This window comes from Mytilus edulis, chromosome 9 (genome assembly GCF_963676685.1).
Source record: "Mytilus edulis chromosome 9, xbMytEdul2.2, whole genome shotgun sequence".
NCBI lineage: Eukaryota > Metazoa > Mollusca > Bivalvia > Mytilida > Mytilidae > Mytilus > Mytilus edulis.
This window is the reverse complement of record NC_092352.1, coordinates 35,472,917-35,493,499: the sequence shown is the minus strand read 5'-3', so window position 1 is coordinate 35,493,499 and position 20,583 is coordinate 35,472,917. Positions and strand designations below refer to the sequence as shown.

The window sequence follows — 20,583 nt, the reverse complement described above, 5'->3', positions numbered from 1 at the left end:
AGTGTGAAATTCATTTTTAGGTGTACATGTCAGTCTGACATATGTCAACTGACCTTGACCTCACAATCAAGTATTTGTGACTATGTCAGTTTCATCGGCAGTAACTAGGTATGGTAGGTCAATATTTGCTGTATGAATTTGTCATAAGCGCTAGACTTTACATCTTCAGCGCTAGACTTTACATCTTCAGCGCTAGACTTTACATCTGCAACGCTTGATTTTACATCTCCAGTGCTTGACTTTACATCTCCAGCGCTTGATTTTACATCTTCAGCGCTAGACTTTACATCTCCAGCGCTTGGCTTTACATCTCCAGCGTTTGACTTTACATCTGAAGTGCTTGACTTTACATCTTCAGCGCTAGACTTTACATCTCCAGCGCTTGAATTTACATCTTCAGCGCTTGACTTTACACCTCCAGCGCTTGACTTTACATCTCAAGCGCCAGACTGTACATCTCCAGCGTCTGATTTTACATCTCCAGCGCTTGACTTTAGATCCCCAGCGCTGGACTTTACATCTCCAACGCTAGATACTACATCTCCAGCGCTTGATTTTACATCTTCAGCGCCAGAGTTTACATCTTCAGCTCTTGATTTTACATCTTCAGCGCTAGACTTTACATCTCCAGCGCTTGATTTTACATCTCAAGCGATTGACTTTACATTTCCAGCGCTAGACTTTGCATATCTCCACTGCTAGATTTTTCATATCTCCAGCGCTAGACTTTACACCCCAGCGCTAGACTTTACATCTTCAGCGCTTGACTTTACATATGACATACTAACATATGTCAACTGACCTTGACGTCACAATCAAGTTTTTGTGACTATGTCAGTTTCAACGGCAGTAACTAGGTATGATAGGTCAATATTTGCTGTATGAATTTGTCATAAGCGCTTGACTTTACATCTTCAGCCCTAGACTTTACATCTCCAGCGCTTGATTTTACATCTCCAGTGCTTGACTTTACATCTCCAGTGCTTGAATTTACATCTTCAGCGCTTGACTTTACATCTCCAGCGCTAGACTTTGCATATCTCCAGCGCTAGATTTTTCACATCTCCAGCGCTAGATTTTTCACATCTCCAGCGCTAGACTTTACATCCCCAGCACTAGACTTTACATCTTCAGCGCTTGACTTTACATATGACATACTGACATATGTCAACTGACCTTGACCTCGCAATCAAGTTTTTGTGACTATGTCAGTTTCATCGGCAGTAACTAGGTATGGTAGGTCAATATTTGCTGTATGAATTTGTCATAAGCGCTAGACTTTACATCTTCGGCGCTAGACTTTTACATCTGCAGTGATTGACTTAACATCTCCAGTGCTTGACTTTACATCTCCAGCGCTTGATTTTACATCTTCAGCGCTTGAATTTTACATCTTCAGCGCTAGACTTTACATCTTCGGCGCTAGACTTTTACATCTGCAGTACTTGACTTCACATCTCCAGCGCTTGACTTTACATCTTCAGCGCTAGACTTTACATCTCCAGTGCTTGACTTTACATCTCCAGCGTTTGACTTTACATCTCCAGCGCTTGACTTTACATCTTCAGCGCTAGACTTTACATCTCAAGCGGTTGACTTTATATCTTCAGCGCTTGACCTTACATATCAAGCGCCAGACTGTACATCTCCAGCGCTAGATTTTACATCTCCAGCGCTTGACTTTAGATCTCCAGCGCTTGATTTTACATCTCCAGTGCTTGACTTTACATCTCCAGCGCTTGATTTTACATCTTCAGCGCTAGACTTTACATGTCAAGCGCTTGACTTTACATCTCCAGCGTTTGACTTTACATCTCCAGCGCTAGACTTTACATCTCTAGCGCTAAACTTTACATCTTCAGCGCAGGACTTTAAAAGATTCTTTATAATCTGTGTGAGACCAACAGGGCTCCGTAGAATTCATAAACATTTGAGTAAAAGCAATCAAATGTGGTTTTTTTAAATACTCACCAGTTAACAATGTAGCAAATAACAAATATTCAATTGTGAATTTCATACTAGAAGCATATGATCGCGATAATAACATTATGAGTAAACAAGAGATTTTGAAATCTGTGTAAAATGTACTAGAGATCTTCAAAAATTTCATTGGAATAAATAGGGGAAAATGAAATGATATTTCTTGCAAAAAAGGCGATAATGAAAGAAAAATATATATAGACGTATTTGTAATTTTAATAAACTTTAGAATATGTATGTTTCTATTATTTTTTCTATTGTGTTCCAAGAAAAATAGGCCAAATATGTCTAAGGTTAGTAAAAATAATTTTACTGAAGCTATTTTAGGTACATGGAAAACATATTGTTCAAAAGGATTAAATTAATTCTGACAATTCACTGAAGTCAGACATAGTAATGTAGAAAATTATGGAATATGTAAGTGGTTTTGTAACTTGTTATTGAAGTAGATATGTCTATTTATGATAAATATCAATCTTTTGTGTGTTTAGGAACTACTTAAATATTTTTTATGAATATGCTGTTATCAAGTAGTGGTTTAAGTAGGCGTTACTGTGAACAGTTTCACAAACTAAATGAGTATATTATAATATATAGTTTCCAATTCTTTCCGATCTAATTTCACTTGGGTATTGAATTAATTGCTTATTGATTCTATTATTTCATTATAGTCAAACTTAAGCTTAAATGATAAAAAAATATTAATGAATGTGTAACGTACAATGTAATCTACTGTAGAATTTTATGGAAAATTCGGTGAAGGTTTCAAATTGTGTTGTCAAAATTGGCAAAATATCAAGTATTAATATACGCAGCGGATTAGAAATTTCATGGAATTTAGCAAATTATCGAATATTAAAATTGAGAAAGGAAATGGGGAATGTGTCAAAGCGACAACAACCCGACCATCAATGTAGCGAGAAACTCCCGCACCCGGAGGCGTTTATAACAAAAGCCTTACTATACACCAACTTGACGTTGTTCAAAATTTAACTTGGACACACATACTTCTTCAAAAGTTTTATGTTTTGAAATTGCGCACTATCGAGTACAATTATTACTTTAACTTACAGACTTGAACACTTTCTTTCAATTTTGAACTAATGGATGACCTCCGACAAACTGAAGAAAACGAACGTTTTGTATATTGTTTTTCCAGGATTTCATGGGATTTCATTTACATGCATGTTAAAACCTATACGTAGAGATTTTGTAATTTTCAATAATAAATTGAAATTCTTTTATAATATACAATTAAAGTACATGCAACCATAACTTATACAAATCGAGCATAAATGATACTCGAAATACCGTACTGTTCCTACTGTGATCCCATGAACACGGATTAGAAATACTCAATTTATTTCTTGTCTCTTGCATATCTAACAACGTATGTAAAGGCTGTCTTATGGTTGATTATTGTATAACAAGTTCAAATTAATTACAGATGTTTTAATTCATTCAGGGAACAAAAAAATTATATGAGATTCATATTCATACATGTTATATTGGCTATTGGAGATCAAAATAACAATGAATAAATTTCGCTTGTCTGAAGCGCTATTATCTTCATCAGGAACGCTAAACTTTTAAAACCCATACTATTGGGTGCTTTTATAAATACGAAGAAATTTAAGAAGCGATATGACAAAAAGAGACATAAAATAAATGGTTAAATCAATGTAAAGTACACCTAGCAGTTTTTACCTTGGTTCCCTAGCAATAATTTTCAAAGGAGAGAGGCGGAAGTTATAAATGTATCATCACATTCATTTGCAAATTTAAAATGATGTATTCAAATTTTCTCAAATATGTTTTACAATAGAAAATACTTCGTCCCTTGTTAGTAACAGTTCTAGAGAAATCTTATCTAGAGAAAAAGAATACTAAAAAATACTGCCAATCAACGCCCCACAAAATGGTAATTATCGTCTCCTAGGAGACGATATTAAGAATTGAACGATGAACAGTCCGTGTGTGAATGCTTCTTACTACCTGATTGGAAGATATAGCGAGACGTGAATAATCAAAGTTTATTGATTGGTTAGGACAATCCAAACCTAGTAAATGTCCTTCAATCCCGTAATGTATCGGATTTGTCCTCTTTATTTTAGCAATAAGATTTTGCCTGGTCATTAATCATGCATATTCATGAAATTGGTACACAGGTAACAGCTATCTATAAATAGCCGAATCTTCTGGAGTTTCGTAAACAACAGCGTTATAACGATAATTTATACACTTCATAACGTGTAACCTCACGTGTTTGGTAAAATTTGTTGGTTGATGCACGAGGCTATTCTAGTAAATGAATTAATCTACAAAGCGAGAGCACTTTCCATTTTCATCAGCTAAGAGACGACTAGCCCTTTTTGAAAGGCTAATACTTGTTTAGTAGTTTGCCTTCAATATCAAAGACCTTTCATTGTAGGTTAATATATATGACTTATGAAATGAGGATTTTTAGTAATATAAGCTTGTAAATGTGAGTTATCTGATATTGTAAATTGAATAATTTAGATTGTGTTAAATAGAATTAATAGGAAATACGTTTAGTTACGACGTATTAAAATCGGTTAATTTCATATAAAATCCGGTTTACAGAAGTTCTTTATTTATGCAATTAGCCAATAAATAAATCAGTGTATAATATTCAATAATGGTCTTTTTACATCCTAATCATTCCAAACTGTTTAAAAGTACTTCATACAAAAAAAAATATAGTTTATATTCAACAAGTTTTATGCAATTAAAAAGGAGTGCTACTTACTTACTCCAGTGCTGAACAAATGAACAATAAAAATAAGAAGATGTTGTAAAAATGCAAAAAAGAGAACTTTTCATGGTTTTATTTGTAAATTAACTGTTTACACATTTTGAATTTTTGAAATACTAAGGCTTTTCTACCTCATGCATAGATTGCCTTAGCTGTATTTGGCAAAACTTTTAGGTATTTTGGTCCTCAATGCTCTTCAACCTCGTAGTTTATTTGGCCTTTTCAACTTTTTCGATTCATGCGTCACTGATGAGTCTTTTGTAGACGAAACGCGCGTCTGGCGTATATACAAAATTTAGTCCTGGTATCTATGATGAGTTTATTTACAACCACTGGGTCGATGACACTGCTGGTGGAGATTTATTTCCCCGAGGGTATCACCAGCTTAGTAGTCAGCACTTTTTGTGCTGACATGAATTATCATTGATATGGTTTTATTTATAAATTAACTGTTTACAAAATTTTGAATTTTTGAAATACTAAGGCTTTTCTACCTCAGACATAGATTGCCTTAGCTGTATTTGGCAAAACTTTTAGATATTTTGGTCCTCAATACTCTTCAACTTCGTTGTTTATTTGGCCTTTTTAACTTTTTGGATTCGAGCGTCACTGATGAGTCTTTTGTAGACGAAACGCGCGTCTGACGTATATACAAAATTAAGTCCTGATATCTATAATGAGTTCATTTACAACCACTGGGTCGAAGCCACTGCTGCTGGAGATTTATTTCCCCGAGGGTATCACCAGCCCAGTAGTCTGCACTTTTTATGCTGACATGAATTATCATTGATATGGTTTTATTTATAAATTAACTGTTTACCAAATTTTGAATTTTTGAAATACTAAGGCTTTCGACCTCAGGCATAGATTGCCTTAGCTGTATTTGGCAAAACTTTTAGGTATTTTGGTCCTCAACGCTCTTCATCTTCGAAGTTTATTTGGCCTTTTTAACTTTTTGGATTCGACCATGACCGATGAGTCTTTTGTAGACGAAACGCGCGTCTGGCGTATATACAAAATTTAGTCCTGGTATCAATGATAAGTTTATTTTCACCAGAGATAAAAAGACATAGCAGTTAACAACTATACGTCACCGTATGGCAGACAAAATGTGTTTGCTTGAAATTGTGTATACCTTTAAATTTGAAGCTTTTAGTTACAATATCTATTTTGCGTTCTTAATTATTCTGATATTTAGTTATATATGTTTGTTATACTATGAAAAACAGAACAGTGAAACAGCCGTTTTAAAATATATTTATCCCTATTTTTTGCAATTTAGTGGATTTAATTTTTATGATACTTTTATTTAGAATACATGTAATGTCCAGAGTGGTTATTTTCTCGTCGAATCTTTTAGTTTACATTTATATAGAGTTCAAGGTCAGAGCATCCAAGAGCATAGTTTTAAAGAAATGCGCAGTAATATGTTGAGTGAACAATGTAGTAAAGATTTCAATGTATATTTATTCATCCCCCTATGATCAATAAATACAAACTAATTAAAATATAAAAGCACTTTAAATCTCATGTTTTATTTAAACAGTATAGTAAACAGGAAGAAGCTACATCCAAGAACCGTACATTACTGTAACCATTTAACCTTCTGGCTTGATAAACTTTTAAAAGATTGTTATACATCCGTAATCATGTTAATATTGGCTAGTCAACGTATTTTTTTTTAAATTTTAGGACCGATTTCTACTTATTCAAACGTTATTTATGTTTGTTTTGTTCACTTGTCGTTGTCAATATAGTGACAAGACGATTTGAGTTTTCACCGGTTTCTGGCTATGTTATTCAGTTTCTATTTGAGTAATCACCAATTTCTGGCTATGTTATTCAGTTTCTATTTGAGTTATCACCGGTTTCTGGCTATGTTATTCAGATTCTATTTGAGTTATCACCGGTTTCTGGCTATGTTATTCAGTTTCTATTTGAGTTATCACCGGTTTCTGGCTATGTTATTCAGTTTCTATTTGAGTTATCACCGGTTTCTGGCTATGTTATTCAGTTTCTATTTGAATTATCACCGTTTTCTGTTATTCAGTTTCTATGTAGTGTTTTTTTTTTTGTATAAAGGTTAGGATCTCTTTTTCAAAATTTATCAAAAATATATTTGAAGATTCAGTAAGAAAATTTGAAAAAACTTTGATATTTATCCGAGTACTTGAAATTATATGATAACTCCAAGAGTCTTGAAAAAAACATCATTTCCCTGAAATGATATTTGTTCAATCAATCGGTAACTACAATTGAAAGAAATGTACTTTTTCTTCTGCGTACCTGTCTTTAGATAAATCCGATCACTTAAAAGTTTTCTGTTTCCATAATGGATTCAAAATAATGAAAAAGTATTAAATTTTTGCCTCCATGATCCATTTCAAACACTGGTAGCATTGTTGTTATGAGATTTGTAAGGAATATATCCTAATTATGACTGAGTTCGTTACAAATCTTAACTATGTTGCCGACTCCGAAAAAGCAAAAACTTTAATACCAAAAAAAACAGGTGTCCAACTTGAGAATGTGTACAAACGTCCTGTATAGTTTCGACTACATGAACTGTGTTACGATTACACAACTAATGTTCCCACGTTTCCCGCCCACATTCCTGTTTTACGATTACACAACTAATGTTCCCACGTTTCCCGCCCACATTCCTGTGTTACGATTACACAACTAATGTTCCCACGTTTCCCGCCCACATTCCTGTGTTACGATTACACAACTAATGTTCCCACGTTTCCCGCCCACATTCCCAGTTTTTACTTCTTACAATCTTGCAAAACATTATTAACGACAGACAATACAATAAACGACGAGTATGATGACGACTAAGGACGTAAATTTATGAAAATAGCCTACCCGGGACAATCCACTTTTAACAAGAAGTACAATGATTTAAAAACAAACAGGTCACCGTTCAGGATATTTAAACAAAAAGTTTACGTGTCTGAGACGTTAAACTTAAGTTATTATTTCAGATTATTCTGCAACGTAAAAAAAACCAGTTTATTGTCAAATTTGTTCACGTCACGTTATAACGTGATTTTCTAAAAGTAAGCCAAACTTTACAATGTGGTTGTAGTTATTGCGGAATCAATATTCCATTCCGAATTTAGGCACTATTTGGTACAAATACAACACAGCCATTATTCAACACTTTGTTACTGAATTTTTAACATTGAAATTAATATAACTAAAATCCTTTTTACAGACTGAAAACATCACTGTATTACTAAACACTGAAACAGCAATGGTGATAACTTTAACTTCCGGAAGTAACGTACAGAGTGATTGGAAAATAGGAAATACTACTGTATTAAGTAAAGTTTGTACAGGTTCCGTTAGAGAAATCAACATAAGTACAACATTTGATGTTCCACAAGTTTACAACATGACAGTCATTGTTTGGAACTCCGTAACTGATCCTAAGCATATAACAGCATTTGTTGAGGTAGTGCGGCTTGTCGAAGGATTTGACATTGTAACAAACGTCCAAAATAATACTTCATTCGGTACAGACCATGGTCCAGTTGTGTATCAGATAACCCTAGATAGCTTGGATAGGTTGCCGATGGGAAAACTTAATTTTGAGCTATTATATAATGATATTATTGTATTAAAAATGGAATTGGATAATGAACACGACCTTGTTAGTACAGGTGTAATGGCGTCTTATCAGTCTACGACAGAAGGTGACTACAACGTGGAAGCTAAAATTTCATCAACGGTAGACAGTCAGTCCTTTTCATTCAATTTATCAATTTGGAATAATATAACGTTTCCGTCAATTAAAAGCGTTGCTGGAATCAATATGGAAATTTTTGTCACAAATTACAATTTGAACACGCAGAGGTATCAATACAGAATAGTTTACGGCAACGGAAATGAGGAACACAGTGATCCTGATATTTTGATAACCGGAAGAGAATCGTTCTGGTCTTATAACTACACTATTAAAGGAACATACAGCATCACCATATTTGTCACAAATCCAATTTATAGTTATTCATTTGTTAAAACTATTGTCATTCAGAATCCAGTTCCAGACCTCAGTATTTGGCCAAACCTGACATCATATCCAAACTACTTTCCATTACTAGAAAATGGAGCAGTATTCATCATCAATATAACTAAAAACGATCTTCCACCAACCAGTATGACGTGTACTTTTGTTTTTGAAACAGGTGGAGTGGGAGTAAACATTGATGCCCCACTCACTTTTACTACATCCCTAAATACTTCACACACTTATACAACTGGTGGTGACAAAGATGTCCAAGTTAATTGTTCCAATTCTGTTAGCTCACAATTGTTGACAACACGTGTATTTATGCTCTCTAAACTAGAAGGTTTTAAAATTACAGGTCATAACAGATTATATTTAGATAATTCAACTTCGGTCGATCAATCTATTGCTTTCACATACACCGCTGGTGATTTCATTACCGCATCTGCAGCAATAATTACCGACACTTTAATTCCACTAAACACAACGTTAGATGGCCACTCAGGTTCGGTGGTTGTATCAGCAAACGAATTGAAAACATATCCGTATGGGACGTATAAAATAGCCATTGAACTAAGCAGCCAATCAGGCGAAACACAACAAAGAGGTGTTGCATTGTTTTATGAAGAACAACTTGCTGAATTTCAGGTAAGAAGGAACTATTGACAGTTATGGAGCGAATCCAGCTATTTCTACAGGGGATAGAGGTTCCAACCATATATCCCCTTTCAAAAGTATCGACTGTCAAGATAGAGGGTTCAAACCCCATACCCCCTCCCCAACTCTGGAACCGCAACATCAGTTGGTAATTAAAAAAATTTAATATAAAACAAAGAGAAAGATAAGGTATCTTCAATAAAGATTTTCTGTCTTTAAAAAAAAGAATATTGTACATATGTAATGGCCGAATAAAATGGTAAAGAAAAAAGTAACAATAACACAATTAAAAACAAAAAAATACATATATATTTGTGAAACGATCAAAAAGGTAGCGTTGGTTTTGTCAAATGGGGTAAAAACTACTCGAAAAAAATGTATGTGTTAGGTCATTATGCTCGTAAATATAAACAAAGATTGATTACAATGGGATATAAAAAGGAGATAAAAATAAAAGGGAAAAATAAAGATATTAAGTCGAAAGAAAAGTTATAATGCCATAACCTAAATAAATACCACAACGAGACAACAAAAAGACCACAAAACAATACACAACAAATCCAAATTTGAATAAAGAAGCAAACTCAACCCACCTTAAAGTGAGGTGCAATGAGGTGCTACGTCTTGAATTGTAAGCAAGTCCTATATGAACATGATTAGAGGTAAACTACGAGTTTTCTTAGCTTGATATTTATTCAGTTGTCCTTGTAATAAAATTTGAAATATTTCTCAAATCAAATTAAACTACTATTTTTAAGGTCTTCCAAAACGATTCGTTACACTTAGTACAACATGATGTCGAATTCGATGTTGTTTTTGCATCCGGAAGTAGCCCAGAAGTGGAACTTTTATTTCTAGACACAAATTCAATGGTTGAGTTTGAGAACGGAATGGTCAGACATATGCAGTTTGACTACACTTTCACAGATCCGCATATATACAACGTTATTTCAATTTCACGTAATGCGATAAATAGTATAGTACAAACTGATCTCGAGGTAGAAGTCGTCCATTCTGTGGCAGGATTTTCAGTGGAGATGCAATCTAGTCTTATTAATTCGTATTCGATCATGACCTTCATTGTAAAATTGGATGTATCTACTCGTATTCCAATGGGAATCGTTCATTTGTACGTTGACTTTGATGATGGAACATCAACTAATATGACAGTGAATGATAAATTTACTCAAATGCTTGACAGTAATGGTTATCAATTTGACCATTTTTACTCAATGCAAGAGTACAAAAATGTAGCAATGAGATTTCAAGCGGAATTAACTAAACAGGAGATAAATGTAACGGCTAGAATTTGGGACAATATAAACAATGTTATAATAACATCTGACTGGGCTGCTGAGGTTAACGAAGTTATACCATTCAATTTTGAAAACGCCTTACGAAGTGGTTTTGAGTATAGTATTACATTTGGAGATGGAACAGAAGTAAATAATGTTCCGAATGTTTTGTATGAAGAATATGATGAACCCACAAAATATCATAGTTACAATTCACCTGGGGTTTACAAAGTCGTTTTCAAAGCCTCCAACCCAGAGTTCAGCAAAACAACGCAATACAATATTACAATACAGTATCCAATTCCCCCACTGCAAATCAATCCCTTACCACCTTATATGATTCCTATACCATCCGGTGTTATATCTTTAACGGTAGACATGGTATCAAACAATCCACCGCCAACCGACGTTACATGTAATTTCAAATATGAAGATTCACATCCGGGTGTTAATGAAACAATTCATTTTGAATATGGAACTACAATAATGAAACAGTATGTATATACAACAAAAGGTGTGAAAAATGTGAACATTACATGTGTCAATTATGTAACTACGAAATCATTGTTTACAACAATTGATGCACAAATTGTGACAATTTCAGATTACGCATTTGAGTATCCCAGTATAGTTCCAATGAATATGACTCCTGACGCAGGTCAGCTACCATGTACAGCTGATTTTACTGTTCATCTTCTTCAATGCGTGCGATTCACTCCCGATGTAACGTTTACTTGGGATTTCAATGACGGAACTTCAGTTGAACTTACAGATGGAAAATACCATAGTCATGAATATTCCAAAAGGGGTCATTATAATATAACTGTTACGATAAGAGATCGAGGTATAGATCAGATAAGAATATTACACATAAAAATTGGAGGTGTCGATTTTTATTTACAAAAGTATATCGGAGATGTATCAAACACCGTATTTAAGTACATACTAAAATGGGTAGGTATGTATGGCACATACGATTTAGCAGTCAGCACAAAAGAAACAATACACCATACTCAGCTTGATAGTAGTGATGTATTTGTACATAACCATACGTATAACTATTATATAAAGCAATACCGACCAAATATAATTGCAAAGAACAGTAATTTTACAGAGATTTTATATTATGATGATTTTGTAAAGGTTGACTTTAACTTGAGTATTCTGATTATTAACGTGACAGAAAGAACTATTTTTCCACCTGGAAACGTAGTAGTGTGGGTTGGCCTAGTTGACGCTAGAAATACGCCTTTGCCGTTCGTCAAATGTCGGTATGACATGGGTGACTATATAGATTACACAATTTATGAACAAACACAAAATATATCGTTTGAAAATCCTCTGATATTTAATTATCAGTATAAAGTATTAGGAAACCTCACTGCCAAAATAGATTGCCAAAACAACTACGACAAATTTTCAAACACAACTAATGTTGAATCATATAATGATTGTTACACTGTTAATGGAATATTTGACAGACAATATGCAAATAAAAGTAACCCATTGAAGGTATATACATCTGTTGATTTTGACTTAGCTAGTCGTATGGCCATATATTGCGTTAACAAGATAGTCATATTTTATTGGAAGTTATACACCCTTGGAGAAAATAATACTAGACAGTTGTTTGATTATACGCCTGAAGCGGAACCTAGAGGATCGTTTCGTTTCGCCAAGGGTTCTATTCCCGAAAATATATATATGGTAGGGTTAAATGTTTCAATTCTAAGTTTAACCTGGATTTATGAAATCACATATATACAGTTCGTTAAACCTCCCCCGTATGCCTACATAGAAGGAGGAGATGAGAGGTACGCCAAGATCTGGAGGAAAAATATCACACTGGATGCTCTGATGTCGTCATATGACGTGAGCATCGGATACGGAGGGAATAAAAACCTCACGTTTGATTGGTCTTGCAAATTGTAAGTATATACATTTTAAATATTTGATCAGCTGTAGTATAATTGTTTGTATAACAAGTAAGAAAATATTTGAATTAGAAAGTTATTGATTCGCATCACGGTGCGGAGCTACTAGTTTCAGTAGACATACACGCCATCTTGAAACAATTACTGATCAATGAATGGTTACTTTATGATGCGGCTAAGAATCAGCAACAGCCATTGGTTTAAATGAGATAAAGAAATGCAGAATTGTCTCCTTAAGTCATTAAAAGCCGGAAAATTAACTATGTGTATATCGGTTCCGATCAACTGTCATTAATTCATGTTCGTTTTATTATGCATATATTGCACACTGAAATTCAATATTGAAATATCAATTATCAATACAGTCACGTATATTTGCTTTGTCAATCTGAAATATGCACGATTTGTTTTGCTAATTTAAAATTTGGCTTTATAAATATTTTGATCCTCTGTATGAGCGTCACTGATGAGTCTTGTGTAGACGAAACGCGCGTCTGGCGTACTTATTTATAATCCTGGTACCTATTCAACAATGTACCTATGTACAACGTTTTTAAGGTAGCACAATACAGAAAGATTTTTTCACTCCCAATCAGATAACTTTAAACTGATGTAATTCATTTCATCCTTCTTTATATGGAGGTCAAACTGTGTTGTGCAAGAATCTATAAAATATTTTGGCATGCTATGAATAACAAAGAAGTTAAATTCATTCAAGTATGGACATCACAATATGGCAACTAATTACATAACAATTAATTATGTAATAATTATGTCATAATGAAATTATCCCAATTTGAAAGATTAATCCTTCTTCTTTCTTTTGGTACCTCATTTATAAAATTTAAAGAAAGATGAATGGAATTACACCAGTTTAAAGATGTCTGATTGGGGATGAAAAATCTTTGTATTGTGCTACCTTAAAAAGGCATTATCTGTATTTTATAACTTCTCCTAATCTAGGCACACCTCCAGAGAGGCACACTCATAACGCACACTCTCAAAGTAAATCAATTTTATACCAATAAACCATCTAAAAATCCACATGTACACAAATTACATTAAATTGGGATAGAGCGAAGCAGTCCACAGCTTTTAAGACATCTAAAACTTGTTGTGTATTACTTTACATGAGATGATCAAGATTCTTCATTACCTGGAATCATAGTACATATTCTGATGATGGATTAAGGATTACATTTTTCTTCTAGTCTTCCATTTTGGACAACAAGTGTATAAGTATTGATTGATGCTCGTTTGGTTACTTTCAATATGCTTTTGGGTTTTTTTTTAGAAAATAACAGTTACATCAAATATTGTATAAGAAAAAGAGATGATTAAAAACAAATTCTACAAAGTAGAAATAATGTACAAAATGACACATGTATGACAAAAAATACTGCCTTGATTGATTGTTTTAAGAAATGGTTTGTGCACAGAGAGATGAACCGGCCTATAGCATTGCTCTGTGTCATTTTCTTCGATGTCCTGATGTAAGGAAATCTGAATGTGTACGAATAAGATCGGTTATGAGCGATTCCAAATATAAGTTGAACACAGAGTTCAGTTTAAGAAAATTTACTGAAAGTTGTTCCGTGTGGATATTATTTTTTATTACAAAAATACAGGGTTTTGCATTTTACCGTCGGAAGTCACGAATAGGGTTTGTCTATAAGAGGTTATTACAATTAGAGAATCACTCTTTCTTTGTTAAATTGTCCAAAGTTTTGATAATTTGGTTGGTTAAAAATGGTTTCATGAGTATTATGTGTGTTAAATTGTTAGTTATAATATTTTTTCAAAAAAATCCTCAGACATTGATTTCTGAGACTGAAATAACATATTAGATCGAATACTTGTAAAATATTTTAACCGCAGTAAATAACAGCCTTAAACAGGATTATATACAAATAATTTAATTTTGTACGTAACGCGTCTTCTGATTAGCTGACGTCGTTTTGTTTATCAGCTCATAGACTTAATTTTGTCATATGACAGTGACATCATCAACGTTTTTTTCATGATTTACTTCGGTTTAAAATGGAATTAAGAATAAAATTATAAGAAATGACTAATATTTTTTCTGCCTATTCGAAATAACATAAAAAATGTGGTGCACACTAAAAAAAAAGAACCCTTTACGCGCGTTATACAGTGTGCACCGCATTTTTCATGTTATTTCTTCATAGATAGAAAAATTAATACAGTCATTCCTTAATAAAAAAAAACATTTTTGTTTTGAAAGCTTTGTCCATTCTTAAAATCCGAACAAAATATTGCTCTTCGTTACTAATCATGTTTTTGGACAACCTGAATCCAAGTATTTACTGGAACAAATATTTAAGATGTAAATGCCTTACTGGTTACACTGGACGACATGTTTAACAATAATCACGACACAAAGGAGGATCATTCAGAATGAATGTATGGTTTTCGCTTAATTCACTATTACTAAAAAAAATATATATATAATACAACGAATAAAATACTATGAAAATATCAAACTATCATACCTTTAACCTTATAGATGGCTTAAATATATTATTATTTAGGATAATTGCTACAACTATTGAAGATTTGTCGGATAACTACAAAAAGGGAACCAATGAGAATGGTGATTGTTTTCGTTTGCTTGTACCGGAATCTGAAGGCATCATGGTGTTAAACCTAGTGAATGATGTAAAACAAGGCTATGCAGTAACTGTTGGAGTGACTGTTACAAACTCAGTCCAGCAATCATCAAATAACTTTACACAGTTGATAATGGGGACAACGACAACAGCTCCTGATATATCGCTCATGTAAGTATACAGCTGTGTGTGGGGACAACGACAACAGCTCCTGATATATCGCTCATGTAAGTATACACCTGTGTGTGGGGACATCAACAGCAGCTCCTGATATATCGCTCATGTAAGTATACAGCTGTGTGTGGGGACATCGACAACAGCTCCTGATATATCGCTCCTGTAAGTATACAGCTGGTTGTGGGGACATCGTCAACAGGTCCTGATATATCGCTCCTGTAAGTATACAGCTGGTTGTGGGGACATCGACATCAGGTCCTGATATATCGCTCCTGTAAGTATACAGCTGGTTGTGGGAACATCGACAACAGGTCCTGATATATCGCTCCTGTAATTATAAAGCTGGTTGTGGGGACATCGACAAAGGGTCCTGATATATCGCTCCTGTAAGTATACAGATGGTTGTAGAGACAACGACAACAGGTCCTGATATATCGCTTATGTTAGTATACAGCTGGTTGTGATGACATCGACAATAACTTATGTGAGAATCATCGACAACAGCGCTAGCTCTTGAAACATCATTCGTGTATGTACAAAGCTGATTGTTTGGACGTCGACAAAAGCTCCTGACATACGGCTCATGTATGTATTAATAAGGCAGTGTTCACACCAAACACCATGTACAGTAAACTTGTTTACAATTAGTTTAATGTACTGGACATTGGTTTCACATTAAATTTGTTCACATCTTATGTCATCTATACACCTTGTTTAATTACCTGTACATAAGATTTGTTTACACTTGTAAACTTTATGTCATTTAAATGTTCATTACGTAGAACCGAATACAAAGTTTTCGGATAATTTTTCTAGCAGTAACGGAACGACCATTTGACTTCAAATTGGGGCGTGGGGGGTATTGATGGAAATATTCAAAACTCCAATTGGATAGAAAAAAAAGGTCCTACAGATGATACAAAAATATTCTAAATCAAGAGTTTCCCCATACATTATAGTGTTAAATGTTGAAAAAAAAGTTGATTAACAGCATCGAAAAAAAAAACCGGAATAAAACGTTTGCGCGGAAAAATTTCTGGCTCAGATAAATAAACAAAATACCCCCCCCCCCTTTTTTTTTAAGTTGAATGGTTGCTTCTTTATAAATTATGGATTTTCTATAAAAATCTTGATTTATTTGCCACAAAGTCCTCTTTTTCTATCAAATGCAATGAAACAGTAAAAAATAATGCTTTGCATCAAGTTTCCCCTTGGAACATGTACTAAATGGCCTATCTCTATTATTTATTATATCTTTAGTTTTGATACAATTGAGGTTTAAAAAATTCGTACAAAAATGGCTATAGAAGGGTACATAAACCTTAAGTTTAAAATATATATATAATTATATATATACAACTCGTCTAAACATCAACCCAACAATGTTAGATCTGTAAATTTGCTTTCGCAAAGTTTTGGTTCTTCCCTATATATATATCAAGTTTAGACAAATATTTCTGTAAAGAACTTTATTAATAATTGTTATAAATATCAATTTTATTCAAAAATTGTTTCTTCCTGAAATATACACGATGAAACTAATGTTTTAAATGCCTAGTTTTGTGTACACTTAATCTACACAAAGCCTACATCGAGTATCGACTGCATGTAGACAAAACATGTTTTACACTACATGTAAACATCGAATTTTATCAATGGGAACGTAATTTTGTTTAATTTACGTGTGAGTTACACTTACACAACACCGATTTTAGGGTCAATGTGAACACGGCCTTAGTCACATATGGGGAATTAGAATACAAATCCTTTTAAATCGCTTATATCATTTCACTTCTTCTCAAATTATACAACGACATCAAATCCTTGAATATTGCTCATGTAAGTGCACAGTTGATAATGGGGACATCGACAACAGCTCATGATATATCGCTCATGTAAATAAAGAAATAAATAAATAAATAAATAATCTTTATTTCATGAGGATGATCCCATTAGTTAAAACTAATCTTCCTGAGAGTCCTCAAAATAATAATAACATATTTATAAGTACATAGAGTATTATAAAGTTATATTATACACAATATACAATTGTATTTAAATAATAATGAAAAAGCATATTAATTTGCACAATTGATGAAAAATGTATAACATTTTGTTTTAAAAGATACAAGTGTATTACTCATTTTTATTTCATTTGGTAAACTGTTACATATTTGAGAACCTGAATATGTAAATGTTTTCTTTAAAAAATTTGTTTTTGGTTTTGGAAGATTTAATAGTTTTTCATCAGCTGAACGTAAGTTATAATTTTGATTATCAGTAAAATGAAAATTTTCTTGTAAATAGTTAGGAACCATACCATTTAATGATTTAAATACAAGTATTGCCTTTTGGTATTGAATGCGTTTTTCCACATTTAACCAGCGTAAACTATTAAACAATAAACTGGATGATGTCATTATGTCAGCTTCTACTATAACCCTAGCAGATTTCTTTAATAACTTATTAAGTTTATTTATTCCACTTTCACAACAGCTTCCCCATATATTGCAACAATAATCAAATAATGGCAGAATATAAGCATTAAAATAGATAATACGTATATGCATAGGTAAATATTTTCTTATCTTTTGTAATAAATTGATTCTGTTTGATATAGTACATGACAGTAATCATACGGCAAGTGATTATAAAATCTTCAAAAACTTCTTATACTTATAGACTAGTATCTCTTTTTTTAAATATACAGGTACAAGTAGATACATGTATTCGAACATCGACAACAGGTTTGCCAAATCGCATGACATTACACAGTTGGTTATATGTTTATATTGTTCATATAAATATAAGAAGATGTGATTTGAATGCCAATGAAAAAACTAGTACAAGTGATATGGACGTAATCATCTATCTTGAATAATGAAAATCCTAGCTATGCAAATTATACATGACAACATAAGAAGTAGTTCAAATAAAAAAAACAAATGCCGTATATTGACATAACAACAAACGAAAAACGAATATAACAGACCAAAGATAGCAACTGAATTACAGGATCTTGGCTTCGGACACTCACATTAATAATATCATTATAAAAGGATTCAAGAATTTTGTGAGCCCCCAATCCTCCTCCAACCTAGAATAGAGGAATAACAGGACAAGAAAAAAACTATTAAAATCTATAGGAAATGTCATTCTTTATTTTTGATGACTTGAGAAAATATTTGTGAAATGGTTTGTCTACTTTAATATTAGTTTAACAATTAAATCACTGGTGGAAAGTTTACTCATAGTCAATTATATCGTATCTTCTTATTTGTATAATTACTGTCATTGAAGAAATTTCAGTTCTTTACAGTACACTTCGTTTCTCGTTGGCCTCAGTCAATATCAGTTTTTTCAAAAGTCAATAAAACCAAATATTTACCTTACCAAAAGACAGTAACAATAACTGTTAAATAAAAAAAAGATCAATTTTGAAATGCAACCAAAACACAATTAACTCTTGTTATGTCCACCTACATGTACGATAGTAGAGGGGCATTATGTTTTCTGGTATGTGCATCCGTTCGTCCGTTCGTTCGTCCGTCAGGTTGAAGTTTTTGGTCAAGATAGTTTTTGATGAAGTTGAAGTCCAATCAACTTGACACTTAGTATACATGTTCCTTATGATATGATCTTTCTAATTGTAATGCCAAATGTGGGGTATCCGTGTACTTAAGACACATGCTTGTTTTGTTTGTGATATAAGTTAATGTTTTTGTTTCATTTAGATGCGATTTGAACTGTGATAAGAAGTATGCTACAATGTCAAAGTCCATTATGGTAGCTCTGTGTCTTGATTGTAAAATCGATTTTACTAATCTGGAATACCATTGGTCACTCAGTTGGTTTGATACATCAACTGAGCAGTATGTAACAGAGACGAACTTTGAATCGATGACTGACACAGGTATATCTTAAAACTATAATGTAGAGACAAACTAAAATAAGAGGATATGAAAATTAATAAATATCTATTTAATTTTCATTACGCAAGGAGAAAAAATAAATGCGCCCGCTATATATTAAGCTTTAGTAGTTGTGTTATCTCACTTTTATCTAATATTAAAAACTTTGTCATTCGCAATAGAGGAGATATTCCAAGAAGCACACTGATTTTTCCCTTGTTCGGTAAAGACAATGTCCTCCTACCTTATGTGATTGGGACGTGACATTTGTGTTCAACAGTTTTGTCAATGATGAAACTATTTATTGCTTGTTGTTTTAACGTCAAGTGGCAAGTATTACATACATAACAAGGACGAAGTCAAATAAAGAATAAGTCGATCGATTTATGGGTTGCTGTTACATGTCCAGCGACAAATGTTTCATGGAAATTTAAATATTCAGGAAAATAAAATGGTTATACATCTATTATATACATACAAAGAATGATTTGGTTATCATGCAGTAATCAATTTTATAATAACATAAAAAAACTAGCATAATTAAATTCCGCTTTACCTTCATTTTCTTATAGTTGTATTGACAATATTAATCAGCGCCTACCTGTATTTTGGTAACTCTTTCGTTCATATATTTTTTTTATGTCTTTTTACAAAGGTATTAACAGAAAAACTTTAGTAATCTTAGAAAATCAGGTGAAAATAAATACCAAATATTTGTTGAAAGTAAAAGTGAACCGCATCGGAGAAATAGACGAAAGTGGAGGAAGAATAATATTTTTCACGAACATGCCTCCCTACGGCGGATCCTGTAAAGCTTCAAATAGCTCAGGTGGGAATACATAAGCTACATGTATATATTTATTTAATCAAAGAAAAAATAATCAACGTGTATAACTGATATTTGGACAACGTTGTTACATTTTACGTACATGTATAAACTTACAAACCAATACTAAGTAGGCATTTAAGTACCGGTATAACGATACATAGAAATTGGTGGTAGACATCAGTCATAATGAAAGAGGGAAATTAAATTCAGTTTTGGATTTTAGACATAAATTAGATAAAGCAAGAAAAATACTCGACATACTGTTTTTTATAGAACTTTGAAATACTGTCGGATGCGAAGGATAAGTACACATGTTTTCGTTGAATGTTGTTGAAAGTCTACTATTCTATATAAAGTCTTATCCTATTCTGCTTTTACA

At 33.0% G+C, this 20,583-nt stretch overlaps 1 protein-coding gene across 1 annotated transcript in view; it reads left to right on the top strand.

Moving 5' to 3' along the window:
• The window catches only part of LOC139488228 (uncharacterized), a 73,940-nt gene that overhangs the window by 19,441 nt on the left and 33,916 nt on the right, over window positions 1–20,583 (top strand). The window contains exons 3-7 of the mRNA XM_071273707.1: window positions 7,977–9,419; window positions 10,187–12,651; window positions 15,210–15,458; window positions 19,199–19,377; window positions 20,031–20,204. Of these exons, the coding sequence (XP_071129808.1) occupies window positions 7,977–9,419; window positions 10,187–12,651; window positions 15,210–15,458; window positions 19,199–19,377; window positions 20,031–20,204 (4,510 nt within the window). The remainder of the gene's footprint in view (window positions 1–7,976; window positions 9,420–10,186; window positions 12,652–15,209; window positions 15,459–19,198; window positions 19,378–20,030; window positions 20,205–20,583) is intronic.